This window comes from Ambystoma mexicanum, chromosome 14 (assembly GCF_040938575.1).
Source record: "Ambystoma mexicanum isolate Mex_15411 chromosome 14, UKY_AmexF1_1, whole genome shotgun sequence".
NCBI classification, from domain to species: domain Eukaryota; kingdom Metazoa; phylum Chordata; class Amphibia; order Caudata; family Ambystomatidae; genus Ambystoma; species Ambystoma mexicanum.
In genome coordinates, this window is record NC_090940.1 from 113,080,628 (window position 1) to 113,102,472 (window position 21,845).

The following is a 21,845-nucleotide window of genomic DNA, read 5'->3' on the forward strand; positions in this document are numbered from 1 at the left end:
GCGGCATGTAAACACAACCGTGTTGTGTTTCTGCCTGCCTTGGCTTTCACTTTGGGTCTCTTTGGGCCTTTGGGTCTGCCTGCTGTGGCTATCACTTTCGGTCTCCGGTGTGGAGGACGAAGCCTCTTCTTCATGAGCCTTGCGGACTGCAGAGGAAATATCACACATAAGGACAAATTCAGTAAAGTTCAAATTCAATGTCAAATCGATATGTAATCTAAATAGCTGATGGGCTTAAAGGGATAGTCTAGGTCCGAAGACCCTAGCTAATGGGCTTGAAATAGGCCTTTGACCATGGCCACCTAGTGGGTCAAAAAGAAACATATTGGGGGAACATATTGGCCGAACGCTCTGGCCATGGCCGAAGGTCATTGCTAGTGGCCCGTAAAAAACAATGGTATAACAAAAACCCTGGAAATTCAATAAAGAATCCTTAGCCAAGGTTCAGTTTAGTTACAATTGAAATTCAGCAGATGTGGGAAGCCATGACCAGCTTAACTCGTTGCGTTCCAGTTGCAAAACCCATGAACACATACATGTTATAAAAGAAGGGAGTCACAATGATATACAAAATTGCATTATGGGGGACATCAACTGGAGCGCGCCTAGTTAAGCCGGTCATGACTTTCCATATCCGCTGAATTTCAAGGGTTTTGTTGCGTTAAATCTGTGCAGCTTAACTGCACATTAACTAAGGTTTTTTCATTGAATGCATATATATATATATATATATATATATATATATATATATATATATGAATGAGAGGAGGCCACTTTACTGAAGTATTAATTACATCAAGTATGCCACCAACGTTCCTGCTTAAGTGCTCTTAGGTCCACAGCATGCAATTTTAGTCATTTAGAAAACATATTGCAAAAATAAAGTGTAAAAACAGGCAAAATCACCTGTACACTTCCTTTTCATACTCCATTTTCAAAAAGTGTAAATGCCACCTGTGTCTTGTGCATGGCAGACGAGGTTTACAGTGGATTCTGATAGAATCTGCCTTTGGTGCACAAAAACGGCAGATTCCATGAAAATCCATTCCTTTAACCCATGTGCAAAATCTCATCAGTGCTTAATTTGTAGGGGTGTTTGCCAGGGCTCAGCCCTGGCACTTATTATTGAGGCCAGGCATTTAATGTCTCAGACTCGCTTTAATTATGAAGTGGTGATAGTCAGTGCATCCATCAACCACAATGAGCAGGTGTGAGCTTTAGAGTAACCCCAAATATGTCAACACCGTGGGTGTCGCTATGCCTGGTGGCAGCAGTGGTGGACAACTGCTCACCCACAGTTTTGTCATGATTTATTACACGGCACACGGCAGCCAGGGAACTCCTTCCCCTAAATTGAATATGGCGCACAATAAAACGCTCTTTATTTTTAATATACTACGGATTCTTTTTGAGTAGGCCTCCAACCTGTCTCGCACCCAACCTCCACAAACACCCTGTGTCACAATGGACTAGGAACCAGGCCGGTGTGTATTAATAAGATATTTATTGATTTATTATTTAATCAAAAAGGAAAATCAACCAATTACACAGCCACCAATGTTGTGGCAACATAAAATGCAATAATTTCTACAAAACAACCAGGTTTAATATATACTATTACAGTTAATTCCGTTTTTAAGGAAAATTTACCACAAAGTGATAGCACCTATATTTAAGCACTCTCCCCTGCAACACTCACCCAGAAACATCAATTGGACTTGATTCCTTTGAATGGAGGGCAGTGGCAAGGAGTAGGAAGATAGAGCGAAAATCGGTTTTGGGGTGAAGCCCACCACCATAAGATGGGAAGCCAGCAAAGAAAAGGAAAACCGTTTTTGGAGCAAAATGGAAGAATGGGTTTTTACCATTTCTCACAACTGCTAGGGGACAGAATAGAAGAACATTTGTGTTGCTTACACTTAGGAGACCGACACAGTTTTAGAGTATAATAATCAGCACACCAGGAAAAATAGAAATAGAGTAGGAAAATCAGTTTTTGGGAGAAAGCAAATGCAAAGGGAAAATACAGTGGCAAATGGAAATTGGTTTACACTGAGGCTTTTCATGAAAGGTAGGCTCTGGGAAATGGAGATGCTTACAATAGGAAAATCGGTTTTCAGTTACAATGACAGAGGCACATAACAGGTAGACTTCTGGGCAAAGGGATTGCTTACACTAATGAAACCAGTTGGGGTTTAAACTGACGGATGCAAATAGGAATTTGTTTGGTAACGCACACAATAAACAGACAAATTCGGGTTTCAGCTCACAAGGGGAATTATTCTTTTGAGGCAACACTTTAATGACTATAACAATTAACAAAAACACTGCGAACAAGATTGTTGGTTTCGAATTTCAACAATCCCGATCCGTGAAATTCAATGGGGGAATTAATTGATTTACTTACAAAAATACTAAGGATTTACACAGACAAATGATGGGTCTTTCAATGGGGATATGCTAACATACACAGGCCAATACGAGATCCTTCTATGTGGAGATGACAGAACTACACGGGCAACAAGAGATTCTTCTATGGGGAGATGACTGAACTACACTGGCAACTGAGGTTTCCAATGGGGAAATATTGAATGCACTGCTACAAAAATTAAGGGCTTATGCAATTTAGGGCTGCGGTTATTGATACTTACATAGCAAGCCTTTGTTTAAGATTCAGGAAACCAGCTGGATCTCAGGACACTCTGGAAAAATAGGCCAGGTCTGGTCACTGCACTCTCAAAGATGGTAGGTTTCAGCAGCCTTCTCTCCATCCTCCTTTTTCTGCCTTCCCCGGTTGTTGTCTGTCTGTCCTAGTACAGTCCCCCTTATATAGCAGAAATTACATCTCTACTTTTACAATCTAGGGGAAGTACCCTGCCATAATCCCTGCTGCTAGTATTGGACAGTTACCCTCTCTCTCTCCGCCCTCAGTCAGGATTGGTTTGGGGGAGGGGAGCACCATCTGTCTTTTTCCATTAATCATTATCCTTTGTTCTCCTTACAACGTTTTGGCAAAAACTAGTTATGTATCATAACTTCATAATTGTACTAGCAACTGCCATATGAAACATATATTCTGTTTGAGCTAATCATGGGAAATTAGATAAGCCGACTGCCAAATCTGTATGATGTAGCATGGCCATGTGTCACATTTTTGTTGTTTCCATAAAATGTACAACAGTTATGAATATGCAAGTTATCAAGCATATTCTTAATTTCATTTTCCATCTTTCATCAACTCTCATAATTGTCACATGTTCAGATCCACCAGAAACCTAATCTAACTGGCCATTACAGTTCCCAAAGTCATAGGCAGATGCATTTTATACCCCCAAAACCGCCTAGAAATTACATGAAAAATGGCATAAAAACGAAATTAATCCTCAGTCTGATTGCTGCGCAAAATGCCTAAAACAAAAATTGTCTTTTGAATTAATTGGAAGTGTCTCCTGTTCAACAAAAGGGAGGCTGCTTCATCCCCCACAGCCATCTGTCTCCCCGGGCTCGCCTGTGATCAGAGTTTTTATGAGTCTCTTTGAAGTCAGTGTGGGCACTTTTGAAGTGGGTGCAACAAGGACTCACATCTTTTTGTCCTGCTTCAGCCAGGGATTATTTTTCCTTGAAATCCCTGCTTTAACTGCCTTCAGTACCAGCTAGTCTGGGGAACAGTGGGCTTTCAACACCTGCAGCAGCAGATTCTGTTGCAGGGCATCATTAGAATGGAGATGTGACATCCAGGGATGGAAGTGGGGTTTTTCATTGTGAAGTTTTGACCTCAGCCAGAACCAGTGTTTCCTGAAGTAAGTGTCTTTTCACAGTTACTCCAAAAGAGTTTTCACCCACAAAACTCTTTTGGAGTTTTGTGGGTGAAACATAAAATACATTTGCTTTGGTCACCCCACACATCATGTTTTGCTTTCCTGACGTTTTCCTGTGAGCAGTGATATCTTTTTCCTTTGTGGTTTTTTAAATCCGTTTTTATTTTCAAACACATGTGCAGGCCGTTTTTGCTTTTAATGTTTGAAAATCCTGTTTTCCATGTCACAGGATTCTTTGATTCCCCCTTCTTGGGTGAATTAACTGCTGCTTGTCCATTGATAATGATAGGTAGGCCTCTTTGCACATGGCTCTCAAACTTTACATGAAACAAAAGAAAAAGCCAGGCCGTTTTTGTTGAAATGTTCAAATGCCTGCCATTCATGTGACAGGGAAAGCAAAAGCCAGGCCGTTTTTGGTTGCAGTGTTTAAATGGCTGTTAATTCATTTGCAACAGACTTCTGTGTGGGGCCTTTAAATGCACCCCACAGTGTCACAGGAGTGCTAGAAAATATTTGGGCCCTGGCACTTATTTTATTACAAATTAAGCACTGGGTATAATACCACAGGGTATTTGAAGGCACAACAGTATTTTATATCCCTACTGTGCCCCCCGCTCTACGTCCAAATAGATTCCAAATTCCCAGAGCATGAATGCAGGCTGTTAACTCCTCATGCCTTGATTTACGCCTTGATTTTACACTCTAGGGACTTGGAAAATGATTTCCATAGAGTGAAAAAATGTCTTGCTCAAAAAAGAAAGACATGGCATGCTCAGAGTGTAATGGGCGTGGGAGGCAGGGAAATCAGAGGGAATGCAACAGTCAAAGAGAGAGGGGCACCATGGATTTCTCCCCTTAATGCAACATCTACTGTATACCTAGGCATCTATACTGCACACTGCTGCCATCTGCATGGTCTCCAGTCACTCTGGCAGCTCTGAAAGAGAGCAGGTGGGTTAGGGTAGTGGGGGGAGAGGGAAATGCAGTACAACTTTGATGTTGTGTTAATGCGTGCTGATCAGAAGTACCCTGAGCTTTGTGTGAAGGTCTGTGTCGGGAGCACAGAGGCATTTGTGCTCAGAGGCGTGCCTTGCATGCCCGTGGCGCTCGGATGCGTTGGCTGGCACTGTGATATGTAAGTTGGTCGTGGAGGTGTATGGTTCTGTTGGTTGATGTCTCCTAGTAGGGTTATTCAGTTGCGGTGTGTGAGTGGCATGTTTGCTATGCTCATGGGGTGTTTGAGATCGAGGCCGAGAAGGATACTGCAGAGAGGTTAGTGCTGGGCCTGGTGGGTCACTTGGAGCATCTGTTCGGCGTGGCAATGGTGATGTCTCGATAATGGTGCCCTTCAGAGAAGGTACTTCTGAGGAGATGCCCTGTCGCACCCTAGAGTGGGTTGGTATCCCTGCCAGTATTGTATTTATATTTGAATTTCAATTATTTCTAGAGCGCCCTCACCAAGGCGTTTGGCAACATTTTTAATGAGTTGGTACAAAGTTTAGTAACAATGACGTATAAAAACAGGGTACAAAAGAAAGAAGTTGAAGAAAAACCATATAGTAGAAATGCAATGATAATTCAGAAAAGCAGTCAGATTGTAAGTCAGGAAACATGATGAATATTACAAGGCACAAATCCAGCCACCTCAAAAGCTAGTTTTGGGGACAGCAAAACAAAATAAAAAAAATAAAAAACATCACAGAGCGCGCAGCGACTGGTCCATTTGCGAGAGTGGGGGGAACACGGGAGGAATGGACAACATAATGAGCATGTAGCAGTCGGTAACAAGTAGAGAGTGGGGGAGAATAAATCCTGAGGGGAGCTCAGAGTAGGAATTCCAGAGTGGGTAGAGTCCTAGTAGTTGTTGTAGAGTGTACATACCACCTTAAGTGAGGGACGACCTTAAAGGCGAGGAGGAAGGACATGGACAAGCGAACAAAGGGGAACAGGATGGGCTGCCTCCTAATTCGCATGCGGGGGTTCCAGAGTGAATGATGACGCAGTCTCCCCTTGTGCCGTGCCAATAAGCGATAGAACAGCCGTGTCTGTAGCAAGAGGTGGTGGTGAGATGTGCAGGTGCCAGTCACTTGAATTACATTGGCGAACAGAGAGCAAAACAGAATGACACTCTTCTATCAGCAGGCATGTTCTCCTCCCCTTGCTTAGTCTGATGGCACTTTATCTTCTCCGCCAGCAAGTATTTACTTTCCCTTGCGTAGGGTCTTTGATATGCTGTGCTGTTACTACTCACCATCCAGAGATCGCCCACCTTGCTTAAAATATTTCATTCAGTAAAGAAAGCAAATAATTACATAAATTCGTCATGGGGCTATTAGGCTATTCACAGGTACAGAACCAATGTAACATAGTGGCGTATTGTACGCTTCACCCCATAGACTTTTCCGAATACCATGCATGTCACACGAGGGAACTACACAGAGGCCAAACAAAAAACAGGCTATGCGGTAGTAGAGAAGTTGGTAGTGGGGGAAGGGATGTGCGAGAGTTCGGCCAGTCACGGCGAGCAGGGGCCTCCTATCGTTCCGTAGTGGCACGATCTTCTTAGCTCTCATTGGGTGTCACCAGACTTCCTGGTCATTGGAAGGACGTCTGCAATGGGATTCCTGAGCTGTGTCTCCTCCATGTGTTAGGCTCTTGACTCAATCTCCTCTTCCTCTGAGTCTGCTCTCAGCCGGCTCTCAACTTTTCCTCGTCTTCCCATGGGCTTGTTCTCCGCCAGTATCTGAGACATAGCCCTCAGCAGGCTCTCAACCTTTCCCGCTCCACCTCCTCTGCATCTTTCCATATCTGAGATATAGCCCACGGCAGGGTGTAGGCTTTCTCTGCCCCCTGTTTCTGGCACGTGCCCGCCTTTGGGGTATGGCTTCCTCAGCACTCGGTTCTCACTCTGCTCTCCGGTTAGGCTCCTTTTCCCTACAGATAGAAGCCTAGTCTGTCTCTCTACCTACAGGACTCTGTCTTTCTACAGGAAGGTTGATTATCCTGACTGAGTATTCTGCCACTTATGTGGTTGTTCCCCCTGCTACCTCTCACCCCGGTCACTGATTGGTTATTTCCAGCTACTAGTTGTGTTTCCCCAGGTGTTGTAATATGTATCTTTCCCTGGTTCTGATTTCATTTCCTCATTTGTCAGTTTGTTTAATGGGTCATTGTGTGGCACTGGCCCAGATCCTTATGCGGTTGTACCGCCATGTTGGTAGCAGACAGAAACCAAATTGCTTGCATGTGGCTCCGCTGTGAGAGCCTGTGGTCTTTGGCAGGTTTATTGGTTTAGCTGTGAAGTTGCTGGCAATACTTTGGAAAAGTTCATCCATGCCGGGGATTGAGCAAGAGCCTTGGAAGAGTCCTCACTCCCCCGCGCATGCGCCAGAGGCTCAGTGGCTGTTCGGCAGCAAAGCTCCTAACAATCTGTTAGTCTCAGTGATATACTGCTAAAGAATGCCTTGCCTTCATTTTAGCTTTCTCCCCATTCCCTAAGGTCTCAAGCCCCCGGAACAGATTGGGAAGATGGCAAGCGTCCCTGAAGGACCTTAGTTGGGGTACAAATTACCCAGGGTAGGAGGAAGCAGGAATGTTTCAGACTGTGACGCCCATGATTTCTCACCATTGACTATGCTTGCTAGGGTTGATGGAAGCTGTAGTCCAAAACATCTGGAGAGCCTAAGGCTGCACACCCCTGCCATAAGGTGTCGGGATAAGAGATACATGGGTGCTGGTGTTCCTGCACAGAAGGGGTGCGTGTGAGAGACAGGGGATCCTCCTTTAAGGGAACGCGGTACTGGGGTGACAGGGTCATGCATGGGGTATAGCCCATATCTCCGGGCTAGCATGCAGAGCATGTGCAGTATCATGCCATGTCAAAAGGAAGCAAGAAGACCGGGGGCACTAGGATGGGCTCTCGGCAATCGCCTGCAAACCCATGCAGGTTGCACATTGCTCAGCCTCTCTGGCTGGAGAAAGAGGGACAGATCATGTGAACAGAGGGACAGATCACGTGACCAGAGGGACAGATCACGTGACCTCATTGCAATCTACTAAAAAAGGCAAGTGTTGGCTCATCTGTGATTGATAGCATGAGCCTGGGCAGTGCCAGGCTGCAAAATCTTGGGTATCACGTTGGCAAGGCAATACAATTCCATATCACAACAGCCTCCATCAAGGGTCTCCTTGAGCATCTCGTAAGCCCATAATCCAACCACACACCTCCCTTGTACATCAAAGAAATACTTTGGCCAGTCACTGGCTCCTCGGGTAACCGCATATTGAAGACCGAACACAAAAACGACCCATTTTGTTCGGTCGATTTTGTGCGGTCCACAATATGCCGTACTATCACATTCTATGATACCCAACCCACCGCCCTTGAATTTACCGACCCCACTTACCCCCCCACCCCTCCCACACTGGCATGTTTTTTACAATTGGGGATGTGGGGGGGTTGTTCCCCTGCCTATTCTTCTGCTCCGGTGCAGGTGTTTCCCGCCATACACAGGACCCCGTCACGGCAGCTGCTACTGCTTTCTGTCTCCCGAACACATTACCGCTTCTCTCCCCACACGCCTTCGGTCCTGTCAACGGACGCTCTGCTGCATACTACTACGAGCTGACCACAAAAGTGATGGGTGGAAGGTTTCGAATTAATCTAAACCACTGGCAATTGCTCTGGGCAACCTTCCACACCACCGTTTTTTAGCCCGTCTGCGCCATTGCAAACAGGGACCAGCCATGTGCAAATGAGTCAGCAGCTGCCGCCACCGAAGGTAGCAGCCCAGCCCAAACTGCTAGGCCAGGTCCCCTTTGCACAGAAAACCAAGCAACCCCAGATTGCATATGGTCTTTCCCCTTCTGTAATGGCTTGGCAGGCGAAGAACGATGGTCTGGAGGGTTTCCCTGAGCAATGCCAGTGGTTAAGATTCAGTCTAAACCTTACAGCCATCACCTCTTTGTTTTTGCTTTGTCACCCCGAGTGGGACGGGTATGCCCAGATGTGGGTCCAGTGCCTGCTGTGTCTAGAGACCTAAGCTACTCCTCACTGATGAGCCCCAACAAGGGCGAAACATGTTTGGGGATGCTCGTGGTCTCATGCAGAAGGGATGTGACCTAGCAGTTCGGGCTGGACTGCCCCTTTTGGGGTGGGGCCAAGCCTGATTTGCATATGGTCTTTCCCCTTCTGTAATGGCTTGGCAGGCGAAGAACGATGGTCTGGAGGGTTGCCAAGAGCAATGCCAGTGGTTAAGATTCAGTCTAAACCTTCCAGCCGTCACCTCTTTGTTTTTGCTTTTTCACCCCGAGTGGGACGGGTATGCCCAGACTAGGGGTGTCACGGTATTAGTTTTATGACGGTACAATAACCTTCTTGCCTAATGACGGTATATCATGGTTATCGCGGTATAGCAGGTGGAGTTAACTAATCTTAACAAATATTTTCTAAAAGGTCATAAATTGTCAGATTTATCATCACAAAGAAAACCATGCCCCCAGGGCCAGAATTGGGCTTTTCAACATACTTTCCACTGAAATGCCACCCCTTGCTTCCACCAAACACAAACACACGTGTGGAGAGGAGGAGGAGGAGGGGGTGGGGGAGGAGGAGGAGGAGGAGGAGGAGGAGGAGGAGCCCTGCTGCGACTGGCAAAGCAAACTGAATAGCTTTTCTTAAGTGGTAATTTAGGCTTTTAGCTCCCCCACTGGCTACTGGTGAAAATGAACATGTTGCCATCTTGATAACCTGCATGCCACAGATCAATGGAGTCTGATGGTAGTATACACTTGTGCGCATGCACACGCACTCTCTCTTTACGTTACAGCCTTTAGTTTACTTCCGGCCCAAAAGGTGTTCAGTAATCACGGACATGTTACCCTTTGCTTTGGCAGCAGGGAATACCCACAGAGATTAGTAAATTTCGCAGTGTGACTTATCATATGGAAATTCAATGATAGAACTAGGGAAATCCCCCATTGTCATATGTTTAGAAAACATTATCCATTGTAAATATATAAACCACAAAGCCACCAACCCAAAGTCCCGGGAGGATAGCTCAGCGGCAACGTGCGCGCCTTGGAAGCAAGACGACACAAAGCAACACAGCGTTATAAATATGCAAATAAGACAAAAACAATTACGCAACTAAATAAACAAAAACAATTTCTTTAACAGCGCTGCGATGCCCGCGGGCTGTGTGAGCGCTTTAAAAAAAAAATGTAAATAAAAAAAAAAGCAAACCGTTTTCCTTCTTGGCAGTGTATTTATTCTTCCTATTGCTAACATATTGATTTTGTGTCAGGCACGTGTGGTTTATGGAATGGCATTAAAAACTGCTCAAACTGAAACTACTTGGCAGACGGCATATCCAACAGTGCAAGACCAAGACTGTGCAGCACTTGCTTACTGCAGCCTTTCCAAATCAGATTGAAAAGCACACTTAACGGTATGAACGGTATACCGGTATAAACAATGTGACGGTTATTATTGTTCAATTCATTGGTTCACGGTATCTTTAACGGTATACCGTAATACCGTTACATCCCTAGCCCAGACGTGGGTCCCGTGCCTGCTGGGCCTAGAGACCTAAGCTACTCCTCATTGATGAGCCCCAACAAGGGCGAAACATGTTTGGGGATGCTTGTGGTCTCATGCAGAAGGGATGTGACCTAGCAGTTCGGGCTGGACTGCCCCTTTTGGGGTGGGGCCAAGCCTGATTTGCATATGGTCTTTCCCCTTCTGTAATGGCTTGGCAGGCGAAGAACGATGGTCTGGAGGGTTGCCCCGAGCAATGCCAGTGGTTAAGATTCAGTCTAAACCTTCCAGCCATCACCTCTTTGTTTTTGCTTTGTCACCCCGAGTGGGACGGGTATGCCCAGACGTGGGTCCCGTGCCTTCTGGGCCTAGAGACCTAAGCTACTCCTCACTGATGAGCCCCAACAAGGGCAAAACATGTTTGGGGATGCTTGTGGTCTCATGCAGAAGGGATGTGACCTAGCAGTTCGGGCTGGACTGCCCCTTTTGGGGTGGGGCCAAGCCTGATTTGCATATGGTCTTTCCCCTTCTGTAATGGCTTGGCAGGCGAAGAACGATGGTCTGGAGGGTTGCCCCGAGCAATGCCAGTGGTTAAGATTCAGTCTAAACCTTCCAGCCATCACCTCTTTGTTTTTGCTTTGTCACCCCGAGTGGGACGGGTATGCCCAGACGTGGGTCCCGTGCCTGCTGGGCCTAGAGACCTAAGCTACTCCTCACTGATGAGCCCCAACAAGGGCGAAACATGTTTGGGGATGCTAGTGTTCTCATGCAGAAGGGATGTGACCTAGCATTTCGGGCTGGACTGCCCCTTTTGGGGTGGGGCCAAGCCTGATTTGCATATGGTCTATCCCCTTCTGTAATGGCTTGGCAGGCGAAGAACGATGGTCTGGAGGGTTGCCCCGAGCAATGCCAGTGGTTAAGATTCAGTGTAAACCTTCCAGCCATCACCTCTTTGTTTTTGCATACTACTACGAGCACACCCCTCACAGCACATACTGGTTTGGACATTGGTTTTTCTTTGTGTGGACGCTTTGCTGGTTTCACTTCCTTTGGATTATTGGATGTTCTGCTGTTTTCACACTACTCTTAGTTATCACCCAAGACCTTCAGGATCCGCTTGCTTGCGCCCTCGTGCCGTTCGGGTCAGCGTTCCCTCTGCCAGGCACTCCTCCTGGAACTTGGTTCTTCTGGTGCTATACTCCTGCTATTGCGATGCATTCCAATTGTTGGCTAACGAGTAGGTTTCAGTTTACCAACACAGACCAGCAGGTAAGAGTGGGGTTACTGAGGGTGGTGCGGCTCGGGGCTTACCACTTGTGGCTGCCGGTATTTACTGAATCCATTCCTCTTCTTTTCCCCTAGCTCTGCTGCGGCTCCTGCCTTTTCACTCAAGCCCCTAGCCTGTCAGGTATACTATCGTCCTGCAAGCTGTGCTCTTGGGGGGGGGGGGAGTCTTTCTCTAGTTGGTATTTCCAGAATTCCGAACACCCCCTGATAGAGCTGTCCCCGTGGACTGTGGTTCTTCATTACTGCCCACGGTACGTGACAGAGCATCCCAAACAGGGATGCACAGGAAAGGTACATTTGTTTTTTTTTTATTTAAAAAAAAACGAAAGAATAAAAAAGCACCCACTTCATGGGTGCTAATGGTGATATAGCTCTCGGCGGCGGGCCGACCCTTTCGGTAAGAGGACCGACGCCCTCCTTAAGGGACCCTCGCTGCGCTCAGGCCCTTAACTTGGGCGGCGGGCTGTTACCTACAGGATCGGCCCACCACCACGGGGCATATCGCCTTATTATTTAATAAATAACTAGTGGAAATGTCATCACAGTGTCCGCGTCCTTCTTCGGACCCGCCACAGAAGACTGTGCCAGCTAATATTTAGCTAACTTGTGGAGTAACATTGAAGGCAGGACTCTGCGACCTGTGACTCTCCAGATTTTTGGGACTAGTACTCCTGTGATCACTCACTTCCATGTGTGTCAGTTAATGTGTGGTGTGGTTTGTATTGTTTTGTTGTGGGTAGCTGATGATAGATCACTGATGCCCTGATGAAGCTGCCCAGGCTTGTTTGTGTGATTGACCAGGATTCCAGAGAAACAAACACATGTCGGTCTACGATCAGGATTGTCCACAAATATGAAATAGTATATGATAGGTTGGATATTGGGAGTATTCCTTAACACTAGTGGAACGCTTGGCTGTCCACACAAGTGGTCAACTGTAAATTGGTCGAAAGACAAATGGTCGACGTAATTTGGTCGAAAACCAAATGGTCGAATTTTTAAAAAAATTTATATATGTATTTTTTAGGTTTTCGTTTAGGAAAAAAAGGGTTTTTTAGAAAAAAAAGGGGGTTGGGGGGAACCCCCCCCCCAAAAAAAGGGGTGAAAATAAAAAATAAAAAATTCGACCATTTGGCTTTTCGGCCAAATTGGTTCGACCATTTGTCCAGTCGACCAAATTTTTTCGACCAAATGTCTGGTAACCGAACGCTTGATATAAATGTTAGGCCTGTTTGTAAGAAACTATGAAATATATAATATCATTTTGATCATATTTATTGTACAAAGTATTCCCTATCAACAAAAATAAATAACAGTTATTTCGAATTCTGAGATATTTATGCTTCAAGTACTCATGAGCTGCAAAGATAACAAGAGGAAGCTAATACTTATGCAAATTAGTTTTCCTTTGATTGATTTGATGCCGCATTGACATCCTTTTTCCACAATTAGAGCCCCCTAATCTTTTTATTTTTTTTAAAAATACATTTATTTATTGAAATTTTCAAGTTAATACAAACAACAACAATGTAAGGACAGGCAAGTAAACACAGGTATATCAATTACAAAACATATGACAACAGTAAACCATTATCCATATGCAAAAGAAGGGAAGGGAAGAGGGAATAAAAAAGTGAAAGAAAGAAGGAAAAGAAGAAAAAAGTAGAAAGATGAGGACGATAGAAAAGAGAAAGGAAAAAAAAGTAAGGTAAACCTCAAGCGTAAAACCCGTTGAAAACATCCCAAATGTCAGAGTATATTTGCTCTTTTATCTTGACCTGGTATGTCACGCTTTCTCTACATGAAAGAATCGATAAACCATGCAGCCAGTCTTCTACAGAGGGCATGAGGTCGCTCTTCCAGCACTTTAAAATCTGCTTCTTGGCCATGATTAGAGCTCTGTAGGCCCCAAAGCGCAAGCCAACAGACACATGAAGCCCGATCGGAGACAACCACAACACACTCATCTGTTTCTTGATTCCAGATTCTACTGGCATTGCACAGTCTGCAATGGAACGTTTTGCCCAATCATTTTCTAGCAATTTCTAAGACCAAAACTGATACATGAGAAGTTTGGAGGTATTCTCAGTATAAAGAATCCATTTCTGCCTTGGTACCAGTAGGTTCATGCTGAATATGCAGTATTTCTGAAATGCCAGATGGAATATTTCAGAAATACTTGATTTTCATTTTTATTAAAAATATATTTATTTTATTTGCTTTGTTATATACCAGGGTGTAACCTTGCAGCCACTTTGCTGTTTAGTGGCCGAAATCCATATGGAACAGCAGTGGTTTACACAAGTGCTGACCCATGGAGAGGAAAAGGCACAGAAGGGTTGGATAAGATCCTTAGGTGCTTTGTGCATCTCCTGTATAGGATTTTGGGGTGAGATTGTGAGAATCTGGGACTCCAGGATTACTGACATACAAAAATCCAGACCAGGACTTTGCAATGAAGCAATAACTATTTTCTGCAAAGTTCGATGAAAGTTCAAGCCACAGTTGGTGCTGTGGTCACACGCTGGAACCGATTCTCAAAGAGTTCCGTAAGTATCTCAGATCTGCACCTGCTGGCCTATACCTATTCCTCAAAACCTAAGACTAGAGCCACAGCCTGAAACCTGTGGCTTTCCAGATGTTTTGGACTACAACTTCCATGAGCCCTCCTCATTGACTCTACTGGCTGGGGCTGATGGGAGTTGTAGTCTGAAACTTCTGGAGATCCAAATGTTGTAGACCCCTGATCTAGAGCAAATCTGGAGCTGCTTGGAACCTCCCTGAGATGCCCGTGGACAAATCTGTATGAACTGCATTTGCATTTTCAAGAGGCTCCAGGCATCTCACGATTTGCTCCAGCTACAGGCTGGCGGAATCAGTTACACGATAGCAGGTGAAAATCTGAACAGCTCATGGGTATCTCCTCATTTGCTCCAGTGTAAATGTGTTTATACAGGAAGTATTACCAATGAATATCAGAATGAGTGACTAAAATACCTCCCTATATACTCAAGTACTTCCACTTACTCATGGATGGATATCCAATTATTTGTTGTTTAGATGTCACAAATGTCAAGTGGTAAATTTGATCAACCTAAATTTAGTTTGTGCATTTGTGTTTTAATAGGGGGTGGGGGATCCCACCTCCAGATCCTGCTCCCTCTACTCTTCCCATCCCCTCCCCTCCTGCTTCCAACCCTTCCTACCCCCACCTCCCACGTATATATTTATTTTACCCCACAACTAAATTGAGGTCGACATCATTTACTACTTTCAAAAGTGTGTCAACGAAAGCACTATATGCGGTTCCGCGTGTACCATGCTCACTCATGAGTTTCCAGCTCTCACGCTGCATCGTGAGCGCGCTTTGTGTCAGACCCCCGAATTCAGTCTTAAAACACCTATTTTGAACAAAACAGATTGATCACCTTTATTTATCTAATATAACATGTTTCTGAACAGAATACAGCATTGTTGTTACGCAGCACCGGGGGAGGGGGGTCAGGCCATGGAATGCCCTTTTTCGTAATCGTGCTATTTTTTCGGTGGGAAAAAGCTGAACCGCTTTTCCTTCTCTTTTTTGCCATCGGCCGAGGGGGTGGAGGGCAGGGGGAGGCTCTGAGTCATTCTTTGGGGATGTGCCGATGCGATGGCCATTGTCAACATCTGGATCCAGTTGTCCGTTTCGGCCTGTCGGAAAGAAAAAACAAAAATAAGAAAAATGACAAAAACCAACTAGCATCCATAAGTGCTAAAATGGCAGAAAGGCGTTTCACTTAAAACATGCACACGTACTCAATACAGCGTAAACAAGTGCTTAGAATAGAATTGGGGAAACATTTTCCATGCACTCAATTGATTTCCATAATGTGACAATACTGAGCCTAAAGCTCAAGACTAAACTGGCATGCAAAGAGGAAACCAGGAAACAGGCCTTCTCTTGCTATGCCCCATTCTTCTGGAACACCATGACAGAGGCAATCAGGTGTGCTCCAACATTCCTGCAGTGCAGGAAGGAACTCAAGACCCTGCTTTTCAGGGAATACCTAGGGGTCACTTAGGAGCCGGTACTCTTCGGTATATACCAGCCATGTAGTATGGGATTTCCACGCTGCATATCGGTCCTGGTCGGGGACAGATACAGTGCTTGTTTCAGTAGTCGATGATCTCACCCGACTCTGTGATCAGAGTGGTGTTGGAGCGCTGATTCTACTTGATTTGTCAGCTGTGCTGGACACCATTGAGTACTCCATCTTGCTTGATCACATGGCTAAGGCTGGCATTACAGGCTCAGTGTTATCCTGCTTTAGATCCTTTCTTGTAGATCAGGCTCAATCGCTCTCTCTTTTGCCTTACCTATTGGCAGCGGCACTGCTGGTCTGCGGGGTCACTCAGGGCTCTGCCCGTTCTCCCATTCTTTTTAACGTGCACATCCAGCCTCTTGTGAAACGCATCCAGTTGTACGGCTTCTTATGTTACTCTTATGCTGAGGACACTCCCATTGTCATATTCTTAGATCTGACTCCGCTCGACACTGTCCCTCGGCTCTGTGGTTAAAGATCTCGGTAATAAGATTTCAGCCTCGCTATCAGCGCAACCTCAAATTAGCACTGTTTGTCAATTTAGTCTCTATAAACTCAGAATCCTTTGGAAGGTCCTTCCATATCTGCCAGTTTATATGCTGGCTCCTGTGGTAGCCTCATTGGTTTTTGGAACTATGTACCTAATCCAGCATTTACAAGTCTTGCAAAATCTGGCAGCCAGAGTTGCTAATCAGTCGCCTTATCGGGTCCATGTCTCCCCTATTCTACACTTGCTGCACTGGCTTCGAGGGCCAACCTTAGCCGGCTCCAATTTAAATCTCTAAGCATCGGCCACTGTGTTTTTATGTTTTGGGACTGAATATCTTCAATCCAAATTCCATCCTTATGTCCCTTCTTGAGCCTTCTGCTTGCAAAAGATGCCCTTCTTCTGCAGGTTCGCCGTTTCCGCCGCTCCCGGTTAGGAGGCTGTGTTTTCTCTGTCCCTGCAACTATGTTGTGGAACCAGCTCCCGCGTTCACTTCAGGCCATTGAGGATCATCAACAGTTTTGCTGCTCTCTAAAAGCGCATCTGTTTGTTGGGTTTTATTTAGCGCCATGGTGCCTTTTGGTGTAAGTTGCACTGTACAAGTAACCTAACATAACACGCTACTATAACCTGTAACCTCCACTCCTACCAACCTCTTTTAACCCCACGTTACCCATACAGCTCTCTGCTGCTTCCTAGCTAAGACTGCACGATATAAATACAAACACAATATACAAATACAAAAAAATAGTCAATAACTGTAGTTATTGCCTCTCTGGTGAAATAAGGTAATATGGTCCTATTGTGTGGTGACAACGTTTCATGCCTCATTCTAGGGACATCTAGTGGAGTGACACTGGAGCCAGGGACCTCCCTCAGCTAGTGGCTGAGGACCCCGGGGATGGAATGGGTAGGATTCCCTGGTCACTCTCACTTAAGCCGCCTTCACAGGGCAGGAGACTGTCACTTTCCAGCTAAAGATACCACTGGTACTTTAAGGGCCTTGCCCAAGGACCCACGACAAGCTCAACCAAGCACAGTGGCCAGCCTCCCCTGATATTGTGGTGAAAACTCAGATGCAATTGAAATGCCCCCAGAGGTCCCACTGCAGACACGGATCGTCTGCTGGGCGCAAATGTCAGTGCAAATGCATGGACTGACATAAACAAGGAATTCAAGATGGCAGTCCAGATTTTGAAATCAGTGGCCCACCCTCAGTGTAGATTTCGGGTAACAACGTATGCTACACCTAAGGTGAAAAGCAATTCTGCGGCAACCAATCACGCACTAGCATTAATAATGATGCACATGTTCAGAGGAGTAGTCGCTAGATTATAAAAGGGGCATCCCTAGAAGGGATGTTCAGGGTGTTTGGAGAAAGAGGTTGTGTAGATTTGGCGATTCTTGAAGGAGGTTGTGGAGGGAGAGAGGGAGAAGAGGCATAGTCATTAGGAGGTTGATGAGGAAGGCATCAGTGGGTGGTGAGTGAAAGTCATCAGAAGGAGGTTGGAAGGTGGGGAAACACAAGAAGCTAGCAAGGTGCCAGCTAGCAAGAGCAGGAAGGAATGACAGGGCATGCTTAGCCCAGAAGGGATTAAACCCACTATGAGAGAAAGGAACGAGCATATGGCGCGGTGTCAAGGGGGTGGGGAGATCAGGACTACAAGAGGAGAAGAGGCTGTGGAGAGAGAATTAGTTAGGACCCTAATGAAGGGAGGTGACAAGGTCCTCTTAAGCGCACCTTAAGCTGTGGAAACTCGGACAGGAAAACTCAATGGGGTCTGTCTTAAAGTGGAAGGGAATCTTCAATGACATCTATGGCTCACAGAGGAGACCCATCAATGACTACAGGACCGTAAAGAAGGTTTGGAGGTGGTTGTATCCCAATATCAAAAACAGATAAGAGGAACCTCAGAGGGTGTCCCTAGAGACTGAGTCCCAGGGGTACCCTGAACTCTTGTGAACCTTATAGGGTGACCCTCAAACTCTTGGAACTGTTTCCAGAGACTCTACTGACACTTTAGGATTTGAGTTTGGATTTTGTGTGTTAAATAAAACCTGTTTTACCTGAGATTGTGTGTGGCCTATTTTGTGACCCATTTGGCTGTAAACAGCAGACAACGAGCTTAAGGGAAAATATCAAGTATTATTAACCAGCACCAAGGTCAATAATGCTGTTAGTGCATGATCAGCTTCTTCTTCCCTGCCTTTTGTCTCTTGTGAAAGAGCTTTTGCTGACGGTGGTGCTGGTATTTAGAAATTGCATTTGGATTGGCAGGACTATCCCCAACATTCCAAAGGATATGCCTACAGCACAACACGGCATTAAGACAAACATAACTTAGAGGATTAAACCCAGAGCAAGAAAATAACATTGTTAATGCCAAGCATGAGCACCTCAGTTAATCTTGAATAGGGACCATCCTGCACTACAGCGGGGCTTCTCCTCTTGACCAACCAGAGCTTGCGAGAGTGGAGATCTTCTGCAGAGCTCAAGGCAAAGTAACCACCTCATGGCTGTTTATCTGAACAACAAATAGGAAAGACCCTACCCTGGCTAAAAGATGGATACTATGCTGCCTAGTAGGCAGGATTAGGAAAGACTCTACCCTGGCTAAAAGATGGATACTATGCTGCCTAGTAGGCAGGATTAGGAAAGACCCTACCCAGGCTAAAAGATGGATACTATGCTGCCTAGTAGGCAGGATTAGGAAAGACCCTACCCTGGCTAAAAGATGGATACTATGCTGCCTAGTAGGCAGGATGTTCCCAGAATTGAAGGGCTAGATTTTGAGTTTATGCGTTGAAATATGCAGGACTCATCAATCAATCAATTACTTCCCAGTCCCGGAAGAACGACATTATTCATTGAAACATGCGAACTACATAAAGGCAGTTATTATGGAAGGCAGGTTTATCTCCCACACCGACTTTCACCCAGGGCTGCAGTAGGAAACAAACATACTCCACTCCTTCCTGAAGATCAACGCACTCACATGCACCATTGCCATTGTCTTGCCCACCCAAGATAATGACTTACCTCATCCTTTCCATGGAAAAGCCATTGGTTGCCGTTGTTCAGTCTAGAAAAGATTTTAAAAACAAGGTTTAATAAGAGCACACCTATCTGATAATTAGATGCAGAGCTACAGTAATGAAATGTTCATTTAACACAGTCACTAGTTTGCATATACCTCCAATACATAGTCCCTCCGTGCTCACGATATCCTTCTTACAGTCTATAGTGCAGTTTCAGGGATAATGATAGCGGGTTTGCAGAACCCAGTGATGAGTGCACAGAATTCAGGAGACAACTCTTCTTGAAGAAAGGGCCCAGTTCTCGACTATAATACGTAATTAGACTTTGGCGACCTGAAGATAAACTAACAATAACTAAAAGGATGGTGATCTGGCACGTATGCGAGTCCGCAAAAAGCCGCATGCAACCTCTTCCGTAGTGAACTGCCTTCCATTGATGCCGAATGCTTCAACCTTTCTTCTATTCGTCCTTGACTGTGCACCCTGCAATTCTGGCTTCTGTGACTTTTCACCAAATTCTAACAGTTCTTATATTTTTTATCATGTTTTACTGTTTTTTCCGCCCCCCATGTAATCCCCCTTCACTCCTCCACCCATTATTGCCCGACCCCAACCCACCATCTCCCTTCAGGCAGAACAATCGATAAAACACATGTTATGATATGATATTTTATTCATAGAGCACCCATACACAAGTGTTTCATAGCGTGACGAGGCAAGGTGGGGAAAAATGGGGGGACAAGACAAAGCTCTTACTAAGCCCAATGATATTGAGATCGCGAAAGTGCAGGGGAGAGGAAAGGGGAAAAGTGCTGAGAGAAGGGGAGGAGGAGCAAGTGCAGGCCATAGGATCTAAACATCGAGAGACAGAAGTGCGGCCAACAGCTGGCAGTAAAAACAAAATCCGACCAGTTGGAAGCCGCGAAAGCCTGAAACCAGATGTAGGATAAGGACTTTTGCTACTAATTGCAATCTAATTTGCAGCAGATATGGTGGTGGATCAGAGGAGTGTTCTATTTTTTTGACAGATAAGCTCAGTCTTGCAGTCTTCAGCTTGCTGGGTCTAAGGATTCAAGTTGCGCACCACTGATTAGGCCCAACAAAGTCGTAACGCGTCTTCTATGTATGGGATTTCCAAAGTGCAAACCTACCTGGGACGCAAGAGAGCGTCGTATGGAGGAAGCCCACTCAGGTGGTTGCACGTAGCAGAGTACTTTGGATGGGAGGAAGAAGGGGAGGCGGGGATGAAGACGACTCCAGAGGTGTCTTCGGACGCAGAGGATGCCGCTTGGCGTTAGCCCCCTTATTTATTGCTAGAGATAAGATACAACAACAGCACAGTTGTTTGCTACTTGGGCACCTCCTAGTGGCAAAGGAGTATTAGTTAAGCATTTATGCCAATCAATGTTAGGATCCTGTCCGGTCTCGTTCCGTCCTTAATCCTTCCGATGTCGATACACTAGTTACCAGTAAATCAAGTAATAATGACAAATAATATTACAGCACTCCGAAGGGTCTGCTATATAAAGCATATTGTCATCTCTTTTTCCTTGTCTTCTTTTTCTGCATATGGCTGAATAACTACAAATCCAAACATTTAAAGGCTAAGGATGTCTGTGGCAATGGTTGCATGAACACATGTTCACCATTAGGTGGCGGCTCTGACAATATATAGCCACACTCTCAGCGTGCAGTGTGTGCCGCTGCGCATGAAGAATTACACCACAAGATCCCGTACTTAGAAACCAATCTCTGGTATTAAGCGCGTTATAAAAAAACATTTTGGCATTCAGGTCGTCTGTGGCCGCCTTTTCAACACCACATTTGGAAAGAGTGTGCATATGCAGGATACGCTGTCTTCATGGATTGAGCTGGTGAAAAACGGTATGCCAGCGAGACACCTTGCACCGATTTAGACCACAGGTGAGACACCATGCACCGGCATGACTTGACAAATTCACAGGGAAAGGAATAGTGGAGTCACTGCATGCCATCGGAACACTGTGTTGTCACAGTGAGATTTGTTTGCACATAGCTTTACTTTGCATACTGTGATGATTTGAAGGAACTCCACATCCTTTATTATGAGAGGACCAAGCCACCGGGGAGAGGGTTGGTCCAGAAGCGACCCGTTGTGCATCGGATGTATACGGTTTGGCCGTGGCACAATTGTTTGACCAAAGCCAGCACTACCAAACATGGGGAGCGGGCTACACCCCCGCAACCCCTGCTCCCCATGTTTGATAGTGATTACCCAAATTGATCGTTTACAAACGATCAAATGATACTGGCCAAATTCTGACAGATTTACCATATGATCGTTTGTAAACTATCAATTTGGGTAATACCATATGCATCACATGGGATGGATGGGGTGTGATTGTCTGTGCTTGGTCTTCTCTTTGAGACGTGGTACTCAGATATCCCCTTTGAGGATGCCATCCCCTCAAATTATGAAAGGGGACTACAAGTTCCAGCAGACCCTGCAATTAGCAGAGTGAAATCGCAGAGACCACAAGTGCTCAGTAAACTCAAACCGTGGAGTAGAATGAAACCACAAGGGTTCATTTAACTCCAGCCAGAGCTTAGAATGA

At 45.4% G+C, this 21,845-nt stretch overlaps 1 protein-coding gene across 2 annotated transcripts in view; it reads right to left on the bottom strand.

The window, feature by feature from the left end:
* Positions 1-13,107: 13,107 nt before the first annotated feature.
* Positions 13,108-21,845, bottom strand: part of SPTB (spectrin beta, erythrocytic) — a 524,484-nt gene continuing 515,746 nt past the window's right edge. For both annotated transcript variants that reach the window (XM_069638664.1, XM_069638665.1), the window contains 2 exons: positions 19,253-19,295; positions 13,108-15,333 (listed from right to left, as the gene is read on the bottom strand). In XM_069638664.1, coding sequence (XP_069494765.1) covers positions 15,178-15,333; positions 19,253-19,295 — 199 coding nt within the window. In that variant the 3' untranslated portion in view covers positions 13,108-15,177. The remainder of the gene's footprint in view (positions 15,334-19,252; positions 19,296-21,845) is intronic.